At 44.1% G+C, this 18,248-nt stretch overlaps 1 protein-coding gene across 1 annotated transcript in view; it reads right to left on the bottom strand.

Annotated features, from left to right (window-relative positions):
• The window catches only part of LOC126293589 (carbonic anhydrase 2-like), a 217,208-nt gene extending 208,102 nt beyond the window's left edge, over positions 1-9,106 (bottom strand). Inside the window, exon 1 of the mRNA XM_049986863.1 lies at positions 8,932-9,106. Within this exon, the coding sequence (XP_049842820.1) occupies positions 8,932-8,992 (61 nt within the window). The 5' untranslated portion in view covers positions 8,993-9,106. The remainder of the gene's footprint in view (positions 1-8,931) is intronic.
• Positions 9,107-18,248: the final 9,142 nt, after the last annotated feature.

Genomic DNA, 18,248 nt, shown 5'->3' with positions numbered 1-18,248 from the left:
TAATAAGTCACAGCGGCAAAATACTAACGCGAATTCTTTACAGACGAATAGAAAAATTGGTTGAAGCCGACCTCAGGGAAGATCAGTTTGGATTCCGTAGAAATATTGGAAAACGTGAGGCAACACTGACCCTATGACTTATGTTAGAAGATACATTAAAGAAAGGCAAACCTACGTTTCTAGCATTTGTAGACTTACAGAAAGCTTTTGACAATATTGACTGGAATACTCTCTATCAAATTATGAAGGTGGCAGGGGTAAAATACAGGGAGCGAAAGGCTGTTTACAATTTGCACAGAAACCAGATGGCAGTTATGAGTCGAGGGACATGAAAGGGAAACAGTGGTTGGGAAGGGAGTGAGATAGGGTTGTATCCTCTCCCCGATGTTGTTCAATCTGTATATTGAGCAAGCAGTAAAGGAAACAAAAGAAAAATTCGGAGTAGGTATTAAAACCCGTTGAGAAGAAATAAGAAGTTTAAGGTTCGCCGATAACATTGTAATTCTTTCAGACACAGCAAAGAACCTGGAAGAGCAGTTGAACGGAATGGACAGTGTCTTGAAAAGAGGGTATAAGATCAACATCAACAAAAGCAAAACGAGGATCATGGAATGTAGTCGAATTAAGTCAGGGGATGCTGAGGGAATTAGATTAGGAAATGAGACACTTAAAGTAGTAAAGGTGTTTGCTATTTGGGGAGCAAAATAACTGATGATGGTCGAATTAGAGAGGGTATAAAATGTAGACTGGCAATGGAAAGGAAAGTGTTTCTGAAGAAGAGAAATTTTTTAACATCGAGTATTGATTTAAGTGTCAGGAAGTCGTTTCTGAAAGTATTTGTATGGAGTGTAACCATGTATATAAGTGAAACATGGACGATAAATAGTTTAGACAAGAAGAGAATAGAGGCTTTCGAAATGTGGTGCTACAGAAGAATGGTGAAGATTAGATGGGTAAATCACATAACTAATGAGGAGGTATTGAATAGAATTAGGGAGGAGTTTGTGGCACAACTTGACTAGAAGAAGGAATCGGTTGGTAGGACATGTTCTCAGGCATCAAGGGATCACAAATTTAGTATTGGAGTGCAGCGTGGGGGGTAAAAATCGTAGAGGGAGACCAAGAAAAGAATACACTGAACAGATTCAGAAGGATGTAGGTTACAGTAGGTACTGGGAGATGAAGAAGCTTGCACAGGGTAGAGAAGCATGGAAAGGTGCATCAAACCAGTGTCAGGACTGAAGACAACAACAACAATAACGGCAGCTTCAAACTTCTGATTACGATGCGTGCTGAAAAGTAAACGTTCCGATCTTTTTATGTGAAAACTCTTAAAGTTTTATCTGAAAAAAGTTATTTACATTCTACATCTTTCTTTTTCCTGTCCACATGTTTGCACCCCTCTGCCGCTAAAGGGCTCTGAATTGTAGCATGTAACATGGTGGTATATAACGTAACAGTGTCGTAAAACAAATGGTTCAAATGGCTCTGAGCACTATGGGACTTAACATCTGAGGTCATCGGTCCCCTAACTAACCTAAGGACATCACACACATCCATGCCCGGGGCTGGATTCGAACCTGCGACCGTAGCGGTCGGGCGGTTCCGGACTGAAGCGCCTAGAACCGCTCGGCCACAATTCCGGCTGCCGTAAAACGTGTGTGCGTAAAAATACTATGTCAAGAGAGTACATTTTCTTTATTGATTACCGTTTTCGGCGCATTACTAAGCCATCTTCAGATCTAGAAACAAGGAAACTGAACAGTAAAAAATACAAGGGCTATTCGGAAAGTAAGGTTCGATCGGCCACGAAATGGAAACCAATGTGAAAATCGAAAACGGTTTATTTACAACAGGTAGATACACCTTACAACTACTTCTCTACATAGTCACCGAGCCAACTCAGACCTTTTGTCGTAGCGTTGTACCAACTTCCCAGTACCCTCGTCATAGAAGGCAGGCGCCTGTCCTTGCCGTCAATTCTCTCTACGCTGGTCTGCAGTTCATCGTCTGTGCCAAAATGTTTTCTTCATAGCCAGTGGCTTATGTGAACAGAGATGAAACTCAGGGTGAGCAAATTATGGCCTGTATTATGGGTGATCAAACAGTTCCCAATATAAAACGCTGCAGCAGCATCTTCATTGCCCCTGCAAAGTGCGGCCGATAACTGACATCAGCAGGTAAACGCATTACAGTTGTGTTACGTGGGCTGCATAACATCAGGCGAAACCTCTCACCAGGCCCTCACGCTTGGCGGGAGACACTATTTTATAGGCATCTTTACGTGGTCATTGCGCTCCCAGAACTGAAAAGAGCGATCTACGGAAATACCAGAGGCAGTGCCCAAAACATCTGCGCAAAGTTTCATCGGATGTTTGCTGTGGTTTCCATTTCGACCCGATAGGACCTTAGTTTCCAAACAGGCCTCATACATTGAATACTTCAATTTCCATTATGCCATACATTACAAACTAAAATGATGTTCTGTGTGTGGCACTATTTACCCAATGTCGTATTTTTTAGATCTTGGTCGCTATAGTTCAATAAAAAAATCTTATAGGCATAATGGAAAATATTAATATGTGGCACAATAAAAATTTTATAATATTTTCCCATATGCATATAAGATTTTTTTATTTAACTAGAGCGACTAAGCCCAAATAACCCCAACGATGTGTAATGAGTGTCACACCCAGAACAACTTTCTGATTGGTACATATGGTATGACGGAAACTGAAGTACTGAATCTATTTTTTAATTGTTTACGCTCTATACGCAGTTTTCTGTGTTTTTGGATCTGAAGATAGCTCGGTACTGAGCCGAAATCGTTAATCAATAAAATTTGCTGTCTTGATGATAATAGCAGAGGACAAGGCGGAAGACAGGAGCTGGAAGAATTTCTCGACATAGAGAGCAAGAGGTCCAAGAGAGTACATCGGTTCAAATACTTAGGATCTTGCTTACCACGGACAACAACATAGAAATGGACGTCAAGGAAAGGATAGCAGTGGCAATGCAATGCATGCATTCCCTCAGAGAGACGCTCGGCTCTAAATTGATCTCAGTCAACATTAATATGAAAATCTACGACACAGTGATATGCCCAGCAGTAATCTACGGTTTAGAAAGGGAACATGGAGAAGAAAGGGAAACTATTAATATTTGAAAGAAGAGTAATGAGGAAGTTATGGGAACCAGTTTTAGATAATGGAGAATGCAAGAGGAGGAAAAACGATGTAATCTAGCTTCTGATGCAACAACTAACTATCCTACAAAAGATAACAAAGGGTGGGACATGTAGCCAGTATGCCAGATGGAAGACAGGCGAAGATGGCACTAGAGGGGAAACCAAACACCAAACGCCCCATTGGACGACCGAGGCAGCGCTGGATGGACGACCTGGCGAAGGACCTAGCAGCCCTGGGAACTGAAGACACCTGGTGGAACCGGGCCCAAAACAGGAAGTAATGGAGGCAGTTTGTGGAAGCAGCGCGTGGTCTGCTGGGCCTGTGATCGCTGAAGATCTATGATGTAGGATTTTTGTCCACATACGTTTTAAGTCAACAAATCGCGTATCTCCCCAGTGGAAGTGTCAAAGAACAACGTAACTGTGCCGGTGCGTGAGGAACAGAGTGAATGACGTAGTTATGCAGAGGAAAAAATTATACGGTGCAAATTTAAGAAATATCCAGTTACGAAGGACAAAATACAGTGACTGACAATATTCTCTTAATGCACAAAAATTCAAAATTGCCCGGGGCAGGATTTGAACCTGCGACCGCAGCGGTCGCGCGGTTCCAGACTGTAGCGCCTAGAACCGCTCGGCCACTCCGGAATACGCGATTAATGAGTCACTGTTGTTAGCCGTTTCATAAAAGTATTTAGAGCTGACAGTGCGTAGATATATGTAGTGCAACGGTCTCATAGGCTCATTCGTAACCAGATACTGCATTACAATGAAATGAATACCCTTAGCTGCATACAGGCGTTGATATAAGTGAACGTGTACAGATGAAATTGTGTGCCCCAACCGGGATTGGAACCTGGGATCTCCTGCTTACAAGGCAGAGGCTCTATCCATCTGAGCCACAGAGGACACAGAGACAGAGAACAGTGCGACTGCAGGGACTTATCTCTGGCACGCCTCCCGTGAGACCCACATTCGCAACTTATTGTCCCGCACTTAAGAGTTCGGGCACTGTTTGTGCATCTGCACAGAAGAAGAAGGTGCTAAAATGGCCGGAGAGCCTTGAATATATGTATATGAAGATGGTATCTGTTCTTTCATCGGGGCACACATTTTCAACTGCTCCCGTTGACTTCGGACACGTCTGAAAGAACACATACCATCTTCATATATAGGTATGGCTTTCTTCTAATATATTTGTATCTAGATAATTGTTCGAATAAGTAAATCATTCAACATATTTTCTTGCGAATAAATTATTCTCGGATAAATAGATTATTCCTCTCTGCCAATATAAATAATAACTTGTTATTTATTATTCTTAACTCAAATAACGAATAAGTTGAAAGCCATCGTATTTTCTTTGTTTACTTCTTGTACGGAATTCGATAACTAGTGTTTCTTCCCCGTGACCCAGTACAGTCTCTGTTTGGTAAATACCTCAACTACTGGTTTGTGCACAGTCGTGCTCTGATGATTCCAAAGTTTATTAGAAAGTATTGTACGATATTTGGGGCAGTTGTTCTCTATTCTTTAAGAGTACGCGGAAATACACTATTTCACATACTTTGGAATCACTTTACTTTAATCATTAAAAGACCACGAAAGCTGACCGGAATTTTGCTTGAAAGATATCTGCTGAATAATTGAACCGTGAAATAACTGGTCATGTCTGAACGGAACATTATCTCAAATGTCAATACAGACAACTGACAAAGTGAGAGATCCCGTCAATTTCAATTTTTTGCAACTAGTAAGTACCACATTTGACTTTGCTAGACTGTGTACAGTAAGTAAACATCTCGTTGTGGATTATTTACTTCATGGAAAGTTACCCGACGGTCTCCAATGTATACTGCTCGTTACATATCGACTCTAGTCCCGACATTTAGTGTCCTTGCGAGACAAAACGACTGCTGCCAAGCTCGGCGAGGTACTTTCAATTTGTTTTGTGTGAAGGCTGATTCAGCGCAATAAAGCTCGGTTATTCGGTTTTATAACTTTGCATAATAGCTAATCTTAGATAAAGACAACACCAGTAAACTGATTACCGAATGTACACCAACAAACGAAAGAAACAAAGCCAGTCTGACTTTGATAAAAAATAAATAATGCGTTTACCATAAATGCAGACCGCAAAGACGCTCTTTAGCAGTGACAGTTATTTGTTAAATATTGTTAAAAGCCATGAAGAATATATTTTTGGACAAAAAGTTTGTAAAATAAAAGTAAATAACACTTTATTTGGATGCATTGTACTTATTTCCCTACCTTCAGCACGATTCGATTTCTGCGACGTTTCTTTCGCTAATATGTGTCTGTAGGTTACTGTAGGCCTCACTTGCTGAAGGACAGTAATACGATGAAGCTATTTGTTTCTAAACCGTTGGTGTAGAAACTCGAAAAATTTCTTTAAGCCGCCTCTTTGACATTTTCTCGATAAAAAAAGTTGCCAGTGTCCTGCACAGTTATGAATTCTTTTATGTGCGTAAACCCAGCGTCTCTTTCGAAATTTTTGAGTCACAAAGCTCCACGTAACTGCATAAGCGTATGTAAGAGCGAAGAACTGTTCCAGCTTCTATGGGAAAGTTTACTGAGAGTTAGTCCAAAAAAACTTTCGGACGACTTTATTTTGATACATTGTACTTTTTTTCGAACTAAAAAACAAGTTACATTTGCCATTCACTGTTTGTTTGCATCCACGTTGTGTTTCGAAGGTTTAAACCTCCATCATCAGCAGTATTTACATGTGGTAGTATCACGTATGGGCGTGTTGTGTTACGATTTGGTGGTAACTTGTGGCACTGTCCCCAGTGGTCAAAGGCTTGTTTCTTTGTTGTAACAGTTCACATGTAAAATTTCATGTGCTTTATTTGCTAAAAAAGGAGGAGATTAGTATATAATGTCCCCTCGACAACGAGGTCTTTAGAAACGGAGCTCAATCTCGGATCGGGAAAGGACGGGGAAGCAAATAGGCCTCCGCACAGAAATGATGAGGGAAAACGACGAAGAAATAAATAGATAAAACGAGAATTAAAAGAAATAAAGGATTAAGTTGCAGACTGCAAAATGCAAGATCTCGGATTTAATCTCCCGATGGTCCTACGATTTTTTCTGTTATTTAGTGTTTCTTTGGCCTCTAACAATGGGTAAAATGGCAATTCAGGTTGCATCCCGTTTCGGAGTGCATGTGGAACTGTAGTTGTGTACATCTATATCTACATGATTACTCTGCAATTCACAGTTAAGTGCCTGGGAGAGGGTTTATCGAACCACCTTAAGGCCACTCTCGAACAGCGCGCAAGAAAGAGGCACATTTAAATATTTCCTTGCGAGCTCTGCTTCCTCTTCTTTTATTATGACCATACCTTCCTATGTAGGTGGGTGTCAACAAAATCTTTTCATCCTCTGAGGACAACGTTGGTGACTGATATCTCCTGAGCAGGTCCTGCCGCAAAGAAAAACGTCTTTGTTTTAATGAGTGCCACCACAATTCACGTATCATATCCGTGGCACACTCTCCTCCGTTTCGAAATAGTACTAGAGGATCTAACCTTCTTTGAACTTTCTGGATGTCCTCTGTCTTCTCTGATGCGGACCCCCGGTCGCGCACCAATACTCCAGAAGAGGGCGGGCAGGCGTAATGTAGGCAACCTTATGCATTTTACGAATTCTGCCCCATCTAACTGGCTGTATAAGTCGGTTCAGAGGTGAGAGGAAGTCAAGGGCACACTACCGTAATTAGTAAAGCACTGCACCGTTCAAATCGATCTGCTTTACAATGTAACTAATGGAACACAAAAGTACTTCGTAGGCGGACAGCCTTAGCAGTCATACCACGGGCGCGGCCACATTCACCTGAGTCTTCACCTGTCAGTACGTCACCCTCTCCCCATCCCAATAATATCAGAGAGTGCTCTGCGTTACTAGCAAAAGGTGAGACTGCAACAAGCAGAAACTCTTAATCTGCAACACCTCCCTCCATTCTGTCAAGACTGCTGACATTATCGAATATGAGTATCTCGTTGATACAATTACTCACTTGGGCTTGTGTCTGTGGACAACTGCAGGACGTCCAAAGTCACCTGAACGTGTTTTGAGTAGGTGGAATACATCTGCACTCGAACATGATCTTATGCAGTTACATGGAACTTTGACTTACATGGAACTTGAGAAATGTTGGAAGAGATACTCGGTTTAAACACACAAATGAGTTCATAACAGTGCATGACACTGTCAGTTTTTTTTTTCTATCGAAAAATTCTCAAACAATCGATGGCAAGACACTTCCCGCGTTTCTACGCCAGCTACAACTCTTGCAGCAATGATTTAAAAACAAATAATTCACCGAGGGATGGTTACAACAAACTGCAGACACACAATAGCCAAACAAACTTCGGAGAAATCGGGTAACGAGTTTGAATAGTTCTGGCACGTATTATTTTGAATGGCATTTGGGAGGTGAGGCGAACGGGGAATCACAACAAGTTATTTGCTAACAACTAGACCGAAATTAATAATATCTCGTTTTTTTGCAATTGTTTGACTCTGTCGATGCGGAAGATGTGCGATCTGTTGATTAAAATATGTGCGGATAAAAATCCTACTTCAAAATCGGAAATTCTCTTTACTGTTTACCAGTTTCGGCTCATTATCGAACCTTTTCCAGATCAATCTCAAATGTTGTTCAAAGTGTGACACTCATTACTCATTTTCGTATTTTTTTAGGGGTAAGTCGCCTTAGTCACATAAAACCTAAAGTGAATATTTTAGTTGGTTATGTAAACTGATAACGTTAATCAATAATCAAATGTTGTTACAGAGCGCATTTTGCCACCTGTAGGAGTATGTACAAACCATCGACAACGCCATGAGTCAATTTTCATAACCAACTAATTTATTAACTTTAGGATTTTATTTAGCTAGGGCGACTTAGCAGTAAAAAGAAAAAAAAAGTCGATGTGGAGTGAGTGTCACACACTGAACAACATATAGATTGATCTGAGGGTGGCTTTGCGAACTTGAGATAGCATTTTTATCCACACATGTTCTGCTCAAGAAGATCATGCTTTGAAAGTATGGTATTGTTATGCGAATGTGCATGTATAGACTATATTTTTTGTGCAACAGTGGCAAACATTTCAAAAACAAACTTTCTGATAAGATGTTTGAGAAAAGAGTTCTTTGAAAGCTAGCTTAAAATCAACAAAAAGTGCATTTCTTACACATATGACGAAGAATTGGAACTTCAAAAGTCATTAGATTTCAAATTCATATGTTTTTTTTTTTTTTTAAATAAAAGTCTTTGTTCAGAGATGAATTTGTTTATTCGTGTAAATGAATAATCTTTCGAATAAATATTTTTATTCATTATTCACAAATAACAAATAGTAATTTTTATTTGTATTCGTTATTCTTTCATTCGTGTAAATTTTGCCCATCTATGACTGAAACTAAGATAAGATGCATTCCACAAGATGCCTGTTCAGATGACTTCAAGTCGTATGTTTAATGTGCAAAAACTGCGAATCTTTTCGAGGATCTTACGTAGCGATCCAGTAGAAATGGTGCATGTAGAATCAGACCACGATAACAGCTCGAACAGAGAAATACAAGCAGTCATTCTTCGCACACTCCGTCCACGAAAATAGTGGCGAGAAACCCAAACAACACTACAGTGAAAAAAAGGTACCCTCCTCCATACACTTCACAGTGATTCGCAGAGTGGTGCGTGGGGCGCCTACCTCTTGTGACGTAGAGGAGGACGAGCAAGGCGGGGATGAAGGCGGTGGCAGCGGATGGCATCGTGGAAGAAGTCCCGCAGTGGAGAAAATCAGGAAGTCGACTCGTTCGGCGGGTTGCAGAGGCGGCAGGCGGCGACGGAGAACTGGGAGCGCGTCGGTCGCGGACCACGAAGCGACTGTGCCGCGAGGGCCGGCGCAGCGGCTTATATAGCGACGCGGGGCATGCTGGGAACACTTCCGGCCGCACCGCCACTGCTGCGGGGGTGCGCCCGCACTGTTCGTACATATTTCACCCCGTAGCTCCACAGTGTTTATGCAGGAATAAACCAATCTCTCTTTGCCTGTTGTTCAAGAGACGTTCAATAAGTAATGCAACACGTTTTTTTGTCGGCCAGTTTCGGTTGAAGAAATGAAGAATTTTTTGTGGTACATAGTAGAATATTCCTGCTTCAGTCCCTTTAGTAGCATCAAGTTCCAATAAGTGGCGATGCAACACGTAGCCTTCAAAATGTCTGTAATGGAGATGCATTCGAAGCAGAGAATTGACCGTGAGTTTCTTTTGGTGGAAAACCAGAATATCACATATATTCATAGGCGCTTGTAGAATGTCTACAGAGACCTGACAGCCAACAAAGTCATGGTGAGACATCTGTCATCATCGTAAAAGATTGCGCAAACTTTTCTGATACCTTCATGTTGATTTGCTACCCACAGCTTGGTTCCTGCAATATCAGAGTGAATGGACACTCTCATCCACGGTGCCTGATGTAAAAATCACCCCGCTGCTCAAGTGGACATCTCTGTTAGTTATGCTGGCACATACACACACGGTTTGGGTACTGAAAGGTGTTCAAAAATGGTTCAAATGGCTCTGAGCACCATGGGACTTAACATCTGTGGTCATCAGTCCCCTAGAACTTAGAACTACTTAAACCTAACTAACCTAAGGACACCACACACATCCATGCCCGAGGCAGGATTCGAACCTGCAACCGTAGTGGTCTCGCGGTTCCAGACTGCAGCATCTAGAACCGCACGGCCACTTCGGCCGGCTCTGTGCATAATTACTTGCATTTTATGAGCCTGATGGAAACAACTTTTTGGCGAACCACAGGCGATGAAACATGGCCTCATCACTTCTAATTGGAAACAAAATGGCAATCCATACAGTGCTGCCAGACCAACTCTCCTCCAAAGAAAAATTTCAGAGCAGCACCCTCAGCCACTAAAGTCATGGTGACAGTGTTATGGGACTCTGATGCAGGGATTATTCTGTTTGATGTCCTCCGTCATGGTGCAACTATCAACTCTGATGTCCTCCCTCATAGTGCAACTATCAACTGTGAAGTGTACTGTGCTACCCTCAGGAAATTGAGGAAACGAGTTTAGCAGCTGGCCACTGTGACAGAGCGTTTTTTGGGCGCGTCAGTTCGGAACCGCGCTGGTGCTACAGTCGCAGGTTCGAATCCTGCCTCGGGCATGGATGTGCATGATGTTCTTAGGTTAGTTAGGTTTAAGTAGTTCTAAGTCTAGGGGACTGATGACCTCAGATGATGTCCCATAGTGGTCAGAGCCATTTGAATCATTTTGAACGAGTTTAGCATGTTAATCGCCTCAAAAATGAGAAAAACTTCTTCTTGTCCATTACAATGCAACGCCTCACACGAGTCTGCACCTGAGAGGAGCTCACAAATCCTCATTGGACTATTCTTCCTCATCCACTGTACAACCGGAAACTCGTTCCTCCTGACTTTTGGCCCAATGAAGGATGCACTCCATAGGAAGCAGTATGTAGATGATGGGGAGATTATTGATGCAACAATACGTAGGCTCTGGTGTCGATCAGTAATGTGGTACCATCCAAGCATACTGGACCTCCGAGTAATGTAGTATAAGGCTGTTGCATTGAACAACGATCATGGTGAAATAGGGTGTTACAACCAACCAAAGCAGTGGCGTATGATATGTTGTATTTAAATCGTGAATAAAACCAGTTTGACTTCAGAAACAAAGTATTGCATTACTTATTGAGTGCTGCCCATACATATTTCATTCCATACTTTCTCAGTCCTTATGTAGGAATAAACTAAAGTCTCTGTGCCTGATTAAAGCGTGTACAGGGAATGGACAAAATATGGAAACAAGAGAAAAATAACACATTACCAAGCCTAAATCGTGAAGGAAAACCGTTGGCATTCAAAGCAACTTCCAGTCGTCTCGGAATGGATAAATAAGGGTCCTGTATGATTTTCAAGGGAATCATATACCATTCTCCTTGCAAAGTAGTTTCAAGTTCCAGTAACATTGATGCATCCAGAATGAAATTTCCTCTCTGCAGCGGAGTGAAACTTACTGGCAGATTAAAACTGTGTGGCGGACCGAGACTAGAACTCGGGACATTTGCCTTTCGCGGGCAAGTGCTCTACCAACTGAGCTACCCAAACAGGACTCAGGACCCGTCCTCACAGCTTTAATTCCGCCCACTCCGCTGCAGAGTGAAAATTTCATTCTGGAAACATCCCACAGGCTATGGCAAAGCCATGTTTCCGCCATATCCTTTCTTCCAGGAGTGATAGTTCTGCAAGGCTTGTAGGAGAGCTTCTGTAAACTCTGGAAGGTAGAAGACGAGGTACTGGCAGAAGTAAAGCTGTGAGGACGGGGTCGCTCAGATGGTAGAGCACTTGCCTGCGAAAGGCAAAAGTCCCGAGTTCGAGTTTTGGTCTGTCACACAGTTTTAATCTTCCAGGAAGTTTCAACATTAATGCAGGTTGATTTTGACCACGCAGACGTCTCTCCAAAGTAGAAAACATAGGCTCAATAACAGTGTGACCTGGTGAGTGTGTTGACCAGTGGTGATCTGACGTATCATCCTCGCGTTCACAAAACCAGTCCTGGACAATGCGAGCTGTGTGAACAGAGGCCCTGTCGTCCTGGAACACAGCATCATCATTGGGCAACAGATTTGATGTCCTTGTGACATGGCACATTATCATGTTGAAAAAATGCCTCTGCCGACAGGAAACATGACTGTCATGGAGAACTGTACATGGTTTGCAACCAGTGTACGACGCTCCTTGACCATTGTGGTGTCTGGCAGTAGTGCAGCCTTGCAGAATAACCCCGAGTCCCATGAAATAACTACGATGTGACTGTGCGAATCGTCGCTGAACACCCGCCTGGGAAGTAACCTCGACCACAATTTGGAAACAGTGTGAAACAAGACTCATCCAATCAAATGACTCACTTACATTGACTGTCGAGATTTCCTGACTTTGGCACCACGTTTTTCTGCTTAAGACACTTTTGCCACTGGTGCCTGGTTTTGGAATTCTAGCTCGACCTGTAATTCTCTGCTTATGGAACCGTCTACGAGTTTGTTTTGGTGTCGGCAGGGTTCGCGAGTGCGACATTGAGTTTTGCAGTGATTTTTGCAGCTGCGACTTCTTATTTTTCGTCAGAATCCTCTTGAATGATCGTACGTCATGATCATTCACTCACTCTTGGCCACTTAGCCAGTGCTGTTCTTCTGCTTTCCCTGTTTGTTGAGTAATCTTCAATATGGTGCCTAGTTAAACACGACGTACATTGTCTACCTTGGCTATGGAAGCATCTACTGTACGACCACCAACAATTTGTCCGTATTGAAATCCACTTAGCCCCACACATAAGTCATTCGCAACCACATGTAACGCTTTTCTGACTACGACTGGCACTCTACAGGCGATGCGTTCCTCGCGGTTTTTCAAATTTTGTCAATCGCCTACGCTTTGCACTACGTGCTTTCTTCATGTCCCCAGTATGTGGCAGTATCTGCTTGAAGAAAGCGGTTTATGATAGTGTCAGAATGTTTTCGAGAAATTTGTCGGTTATTAGTATTCTTAACTACTGGCCATTAAAATTGCTGCACCACAAACATGATGTGCTACAGGCGCGAAATTTAACCGACAGGAAGAAGATGCTGTGATATGCAAATGAATAGCTTTTCAGAGCATTCAAACGAGGTTGGCGCCAGTGGCGACACCTACTACGCGACACCTACAACGTGCTGACATGAGGAAAGTTTCCAACCGATTTCTCATACACAAATAGCAGTTGACCAGCGTTGCCTGGTGAAACGTTGTTGTGATGCCTCGTGTAAGGAGGAGAAATTCGCACCATCACGTTTCCGACTTTGATAAACGTCGGATTCTAGCCTATCGCGATTGCTGTTTATCGTCTCGCAACATTGCTGCTCGCGTTGGTCGAGATCTAATGACTGTTAGCAGAATATGGAATTGGTGGGTTCAGGAGGGTAATACGGAACGCCGTGCTGGATTCCAGCGGCCTCGTATCACTAGCAGTCGACATGATAGGCATCTTATCCGCGTGGCTGTAACGGATCGTGCAGCCACGTCTCGATCACTGATTTAGCAGATGGGGACGTTTGCAAGACAACAACCGTCTACACGAACAGCTCTACGACGTTTGCAGCAGCATGGACTATCAGCTCGGAGACCGTGGTTGCTGTTACCCTTGACGCTGCATCACAGACAGGAGCGCCTGCGATGGCGTACGCAACGACGAATCTGGATGCACGAATGGCAAAACGAAAATTTTTCGGACTAATCCAGATTCTGTTTACAGCATCATGATGGTCGCATCCGTGTTTGGCGGCATCGCGGTGAACGCACATTGGAAGCGTGTATTCGTCATCACCATACTGGCGTATCACCCGGCGTGATGGTACGGGGTGCCATTGGTTACACGTCTCGGTCACCTCTTGTTCGCATTGACGGCACTTTGAACAGTGGACGTTACATTTCAGATTCATTCATTTCATTCATTTCATTCGATCCCTGCGAAACCCTACATTTCAGCAGGATAATGCACGACCGAATGTTACAGGTCCTGTACGGGCCTTTCTGGACACAGAAAATTTTCGACTGCTACCCTGGCCAGCACATTCTGCAGGTCCCTCAAACTTCTGGTCAATGGTGGCCGAGCAACTGGCTCTTCACAATACGCCAGTCACTACTCTTGATGAAGTGTGTTGTCGTGTCCAAGCTGCATGGGCAGCTGTACCTGTACACGCCATCCAAGCTCTGTTTGACTCAATGCCCAGGCGTATCAAGGCCGTTATTATGGCCAGAGGTGGTTGTTCTGCGTACTGATTTCTCAGGATCTAAGCACCCCAATTGCGTGAAAATCTAATCACATGTCAGTTCTAGTATACTATATTTGTCCAATGAATAATCGTTTATGATCTGAATCTCTTCTTGGTGTTGCAATTTTAATGGCCAGTAGCCTATTTTTTTACAATACCAGTCTGAACAAAAATGATACACAAAAAAGGTTGGGCTAGTGGTTTTAGTGTTCATGTGTCTATGTAATCTCCCCCCCCCCCCCTCCCTCTAGAGAAGAATATACATTATGTACATACAACCATGTGAAATGGTCAGGAAAGTCCTTGTTTGGAATGTTGCTCAACTCGCTCATCACAATGGCTCGATCGTGTGTTACACTGATCAGCCAGAACATTACGACCACATACCTAACAACCGGTTCGCCCACCTTTGGCATGGATAACAGCGGCCACGCCTCGTGGCAAGGAAGCAGTGGGGCCTTGGTAGGTTGCTGGAGGCAACTGGCATCACATCTGCACACACGTGTCACGTAATTCTCGTAAATTCCGGGGAGGGGGGCGGGAAGCTCTGACGCCACACTCAATCACATCCCAGATGTGTTCAGATCTGGCTACTTGGGGGACCAGCACGTCAATTGGAACTCTCCACTCTGCTCCTCGAACCACTCCATCACATTCCTAGCCTTGTGACACGGCGCAGTATCATGTTTGAAAATGCCACTGCCAGCAGGAAACGCGATTGTGTGAAGTGGTGTACGTGGTTTGCAACCAGCGTACAACACTCTTTGGCCGTCGTGGCGTCTTGCACGAGCTCCACTGCACCTACGGATGCGAACGTGAATGTTCCCCAGAGCATAATGGACCCACCGCCAGCTTGTCTCCATCCCACAGCACAGATGTCGAGGAGGTGTCACCCGGGAAGACAACGGATACGCGCTCTTCCATCGAGGTGATGAAAGTGTTAGCATTGTGCTCGGGTCGCCTGCTACGGAGACCCATTATTAGCACCGTTCGGTGAACTGTGTGTTTAGACACACAGTCCAGCATTAAAGTCTGATGTTAGTTTCGCCACAGTTCGCCGCCTGTCCTGTTTTACCAGTCTGCCGGGACTGATGACCACAGAAGTTTAGTCCCATAGTGCTCAGAGCCATCTGAGCCAGTCTGCCCAGCCTACAGTCCGACGTCTGTAACGAGGGGCGGTCACCCAACCCCACGACATCTGGACGCGGTTTCACCAGGTGTTGAAGACACTCGCCTAAGCGCTCTCCGAACACCCAACAAGTCGAGCAGTTTCAGAAACGCTCGTCGCGATCCTCCGGGCCATTACTATCTGCCCTCGGTCAAACTCAGATCGCGTGCCTTCCGCATTTTACACACAGACAGGACGCTACTGATACTACATGCAGTGTGCGTGTTTCTGACTAGCAGTCATTCCTAGCCAGGTGACGCTGCTATCGCCTGGACGGGTTTATATCGATAGTAGGTAGACGGTCATAGTGTCCTGGTTGATCAGTATATGTCGCCAAAGCGTTTTTGCCGTTTTGTGGTAGATTCATACTGATAACAGGAAGTCTCGTCAACAGTGTTGATTTTTTCCAGAAACGAAACGTTGGCCTTTTTGTGTTGCGATCGATTAGCCAGTTGCATATCTGTTGTTTAACATTGTAATTTGAGCTGACACGACATTTACTGGGCTGGCGTCGGTTGTACGCCAGGTATAATATAACTACAGCGGCATTTTTGTTTTTCAAAATTGTTGTGTGTTTAGTGCTGAGTGTTCCAAGTATTGCATATATTTCAGTTATTTTCTAACATAGGTAATATTCACTCTGTACACGCCATAAATTCTGGCAAATCACACAGATTTTTTACTTTCTGCATTTTAATCTTATTATGTTCTACAACAATGCACAGACTGACAACGTTAATTTTTCTTTCATAAAATGTTAGCTCAGGACTGAAGAGGATAACAGAACATTTCAGGAAGCAGCGTGATTCCCGAACCTGATTGGTGTGCACCCGCAGAACGCTACCACAGCGCTGTTGCTGTATTTCCGTGCCTGTGGGGTGTCTCGGTTAATTTTCTTCCTTATGCCAGCTTATATTCAGTATTTTCAGCACAGGGAGAGGGAAAATCCGGCACGTCATGACTATTCTGAGTACGTAATGATTTTTGAAGGTGTCCAGCCTTACTGGGACTTTCAGTGGATAGGTACAGACTGAAGCGACGATCTAAAATTCGCATCAAGGCCGAGATTCGAACCCCGCGCCCCCTGCTCACTAGGGAGATGCGCTAATCACTACGCCACCCGGCCACAGTGGTTTTGCACAACTGGACGGAGTGGCACAGCCTTTATAGGCGTGCTAAGTCACTATGGTAGGATGGCGCAGTGATTAATGCATCTCCCTAGTGAGCAGGGGGCCCGGGGTTCGAATCCCGGCCTTGATACAAATTTTCGTTCGTCTCTTCAGTCTGCATATATACATTATAGATGTTTGAAATTTGAAAAGTTCTCTGGAAACATACAGTTTCATTTGATTTTCAGGTCGAAATTTCAACACATCGTACTCAGAGGACATGCTGGTGCAGTTTACTATAATATTTCAGACTCTGAGAAAGCTCGAACCATTGGAACAAACGACGTGGGACCGTCATACCAAAGGATGGGACACACAGTTAGGCTGCAGCATTATTACTGCAGAAAGAATTCTTAGAGGAAGACTCAGGACAATAGTGTGGCAGCAAAAGAACGCGTGGGTCCTTCCACAATCTCGAGAAGATTGTAGAATTGTTCGGCTCACACTGATAAATACACACGGTGAACATTAATAGGCCGGCCGCGGTTCTAGGCGCTTCAGTCTGGAACCACGCGGCTGCTACGGTCGCAGGTTCGAATCCTGCCTCGGGCATGGATGTGTGTGATGTCCTTAGGTTGGTTAGGTTTAGGTAGTTCTAAGTCTAGGGGACTGATGACCTCAGATATTAAGTCCCATAGTGCTTAGAACCATTTTTTTTTAAAAAAGGCACTCCGTCTTCAGGCCACTAGTGGCCTACCGGGACCATCCGACCGCCGTGTCATCCTCAGAGAGGATGCGGATAGCGTGGGGTCAGCACACCGCTGTCTTGGTCGTTATGATGGTATTCTTGACCGAAGCCGCTATTATTCGGTCGAGGCGCTCAATTGCCATCAAGAAGCTGAGTGCACCCCGAAAAACGGCAACACCGCATTGCATTGGTCACCCATCCAAGTGTCGACCACGCCCGACAGCGTTTAACTTCGGTGATCTCACGGGAAGCGGTGTAGCCACTGCGGCAAGGCCGTTGCCACCATTAATAAAAACAAAAAACTGCAGTGCTGGATTCCTGGTCGGAAATGGAGGAAAATAGGTCGTATGAACACATGCCCAGAAATTCATCATTGCCACAGTAGATGGTGCAAGTGGCAAGTTTCTCCGAGCACATACTGCGTCTGCAGCCCACTGATGAAGATTATGCAGATCGATGATGCTAGTTCTGGTAAAGGTTGCTTCCTCAGTAAAGAGGACTGATGACAGAAATGTCATATTTGTTACGATCGGGTTCAAAAACCGTGGACAAAATCCTTCCCGTAGAGGGAAATACTCTGCTGATAATTCTCGCACTTGTTGCAGGTGATAGCGATAGTAGCGGCTATCATGCAGAATACACATAATTCTACTTTGGCTTACACCTTGTTGGCGGACCGCTTGCCTGGAGCCTGTACCAGAGTTCGCGGCAGTATCCTGTAGAACCCGGTCCTTCAAATCTGGTGCACGCTCAGGCCGCCCCCTCTCTGCAAGTTCGTCTGTTTGAAGGACCTGTGGTCACACAAACGGCCAAAAAGGACTTGAAATGTAGTGTGATGTGGTTGGTGTCTACGAGGGTACTTTTTGTGGTACAGCCATGCTGGTCGTACACAAACACCACCTCGGATTGTTCGCGACATGAATAACAGACCATTCTGCTGCTTGCAGTACGCTGCGTCAATCACACAACCTGCAACACGCAAGGAACACACGGCACGCAGTCGGATTAACTTTCATTCGTCACCACCATCTACCGTGGCAACGATGCACTTTTGGACACATGTTCAAGTACCTTTTTTCCTCTATTTCCACTCAGGAATCCGTCACTGTAGTTTGTCTGTTTTATTAATGTTCACGTTAGGTAGGTGAC

This window comes from Schistocerca gregaria, chromosome 10 (genome assembly GCF_023897955.1).
Source record: "Schistocerca gregaria isolate iqSchGreg1 chromosome 10, iqSchGreg1.2, whole genome shotgun sequence".
Lineage (NCBI taxonomy): Eukaryota > Metazoa > Arthropoda > Insecta > Orthoptera > Acrididae > Schistocerca > Schistocerca gregaria.
This window is presented reverse-complemented; position numbering and strand designations above follow the sequence as displayed.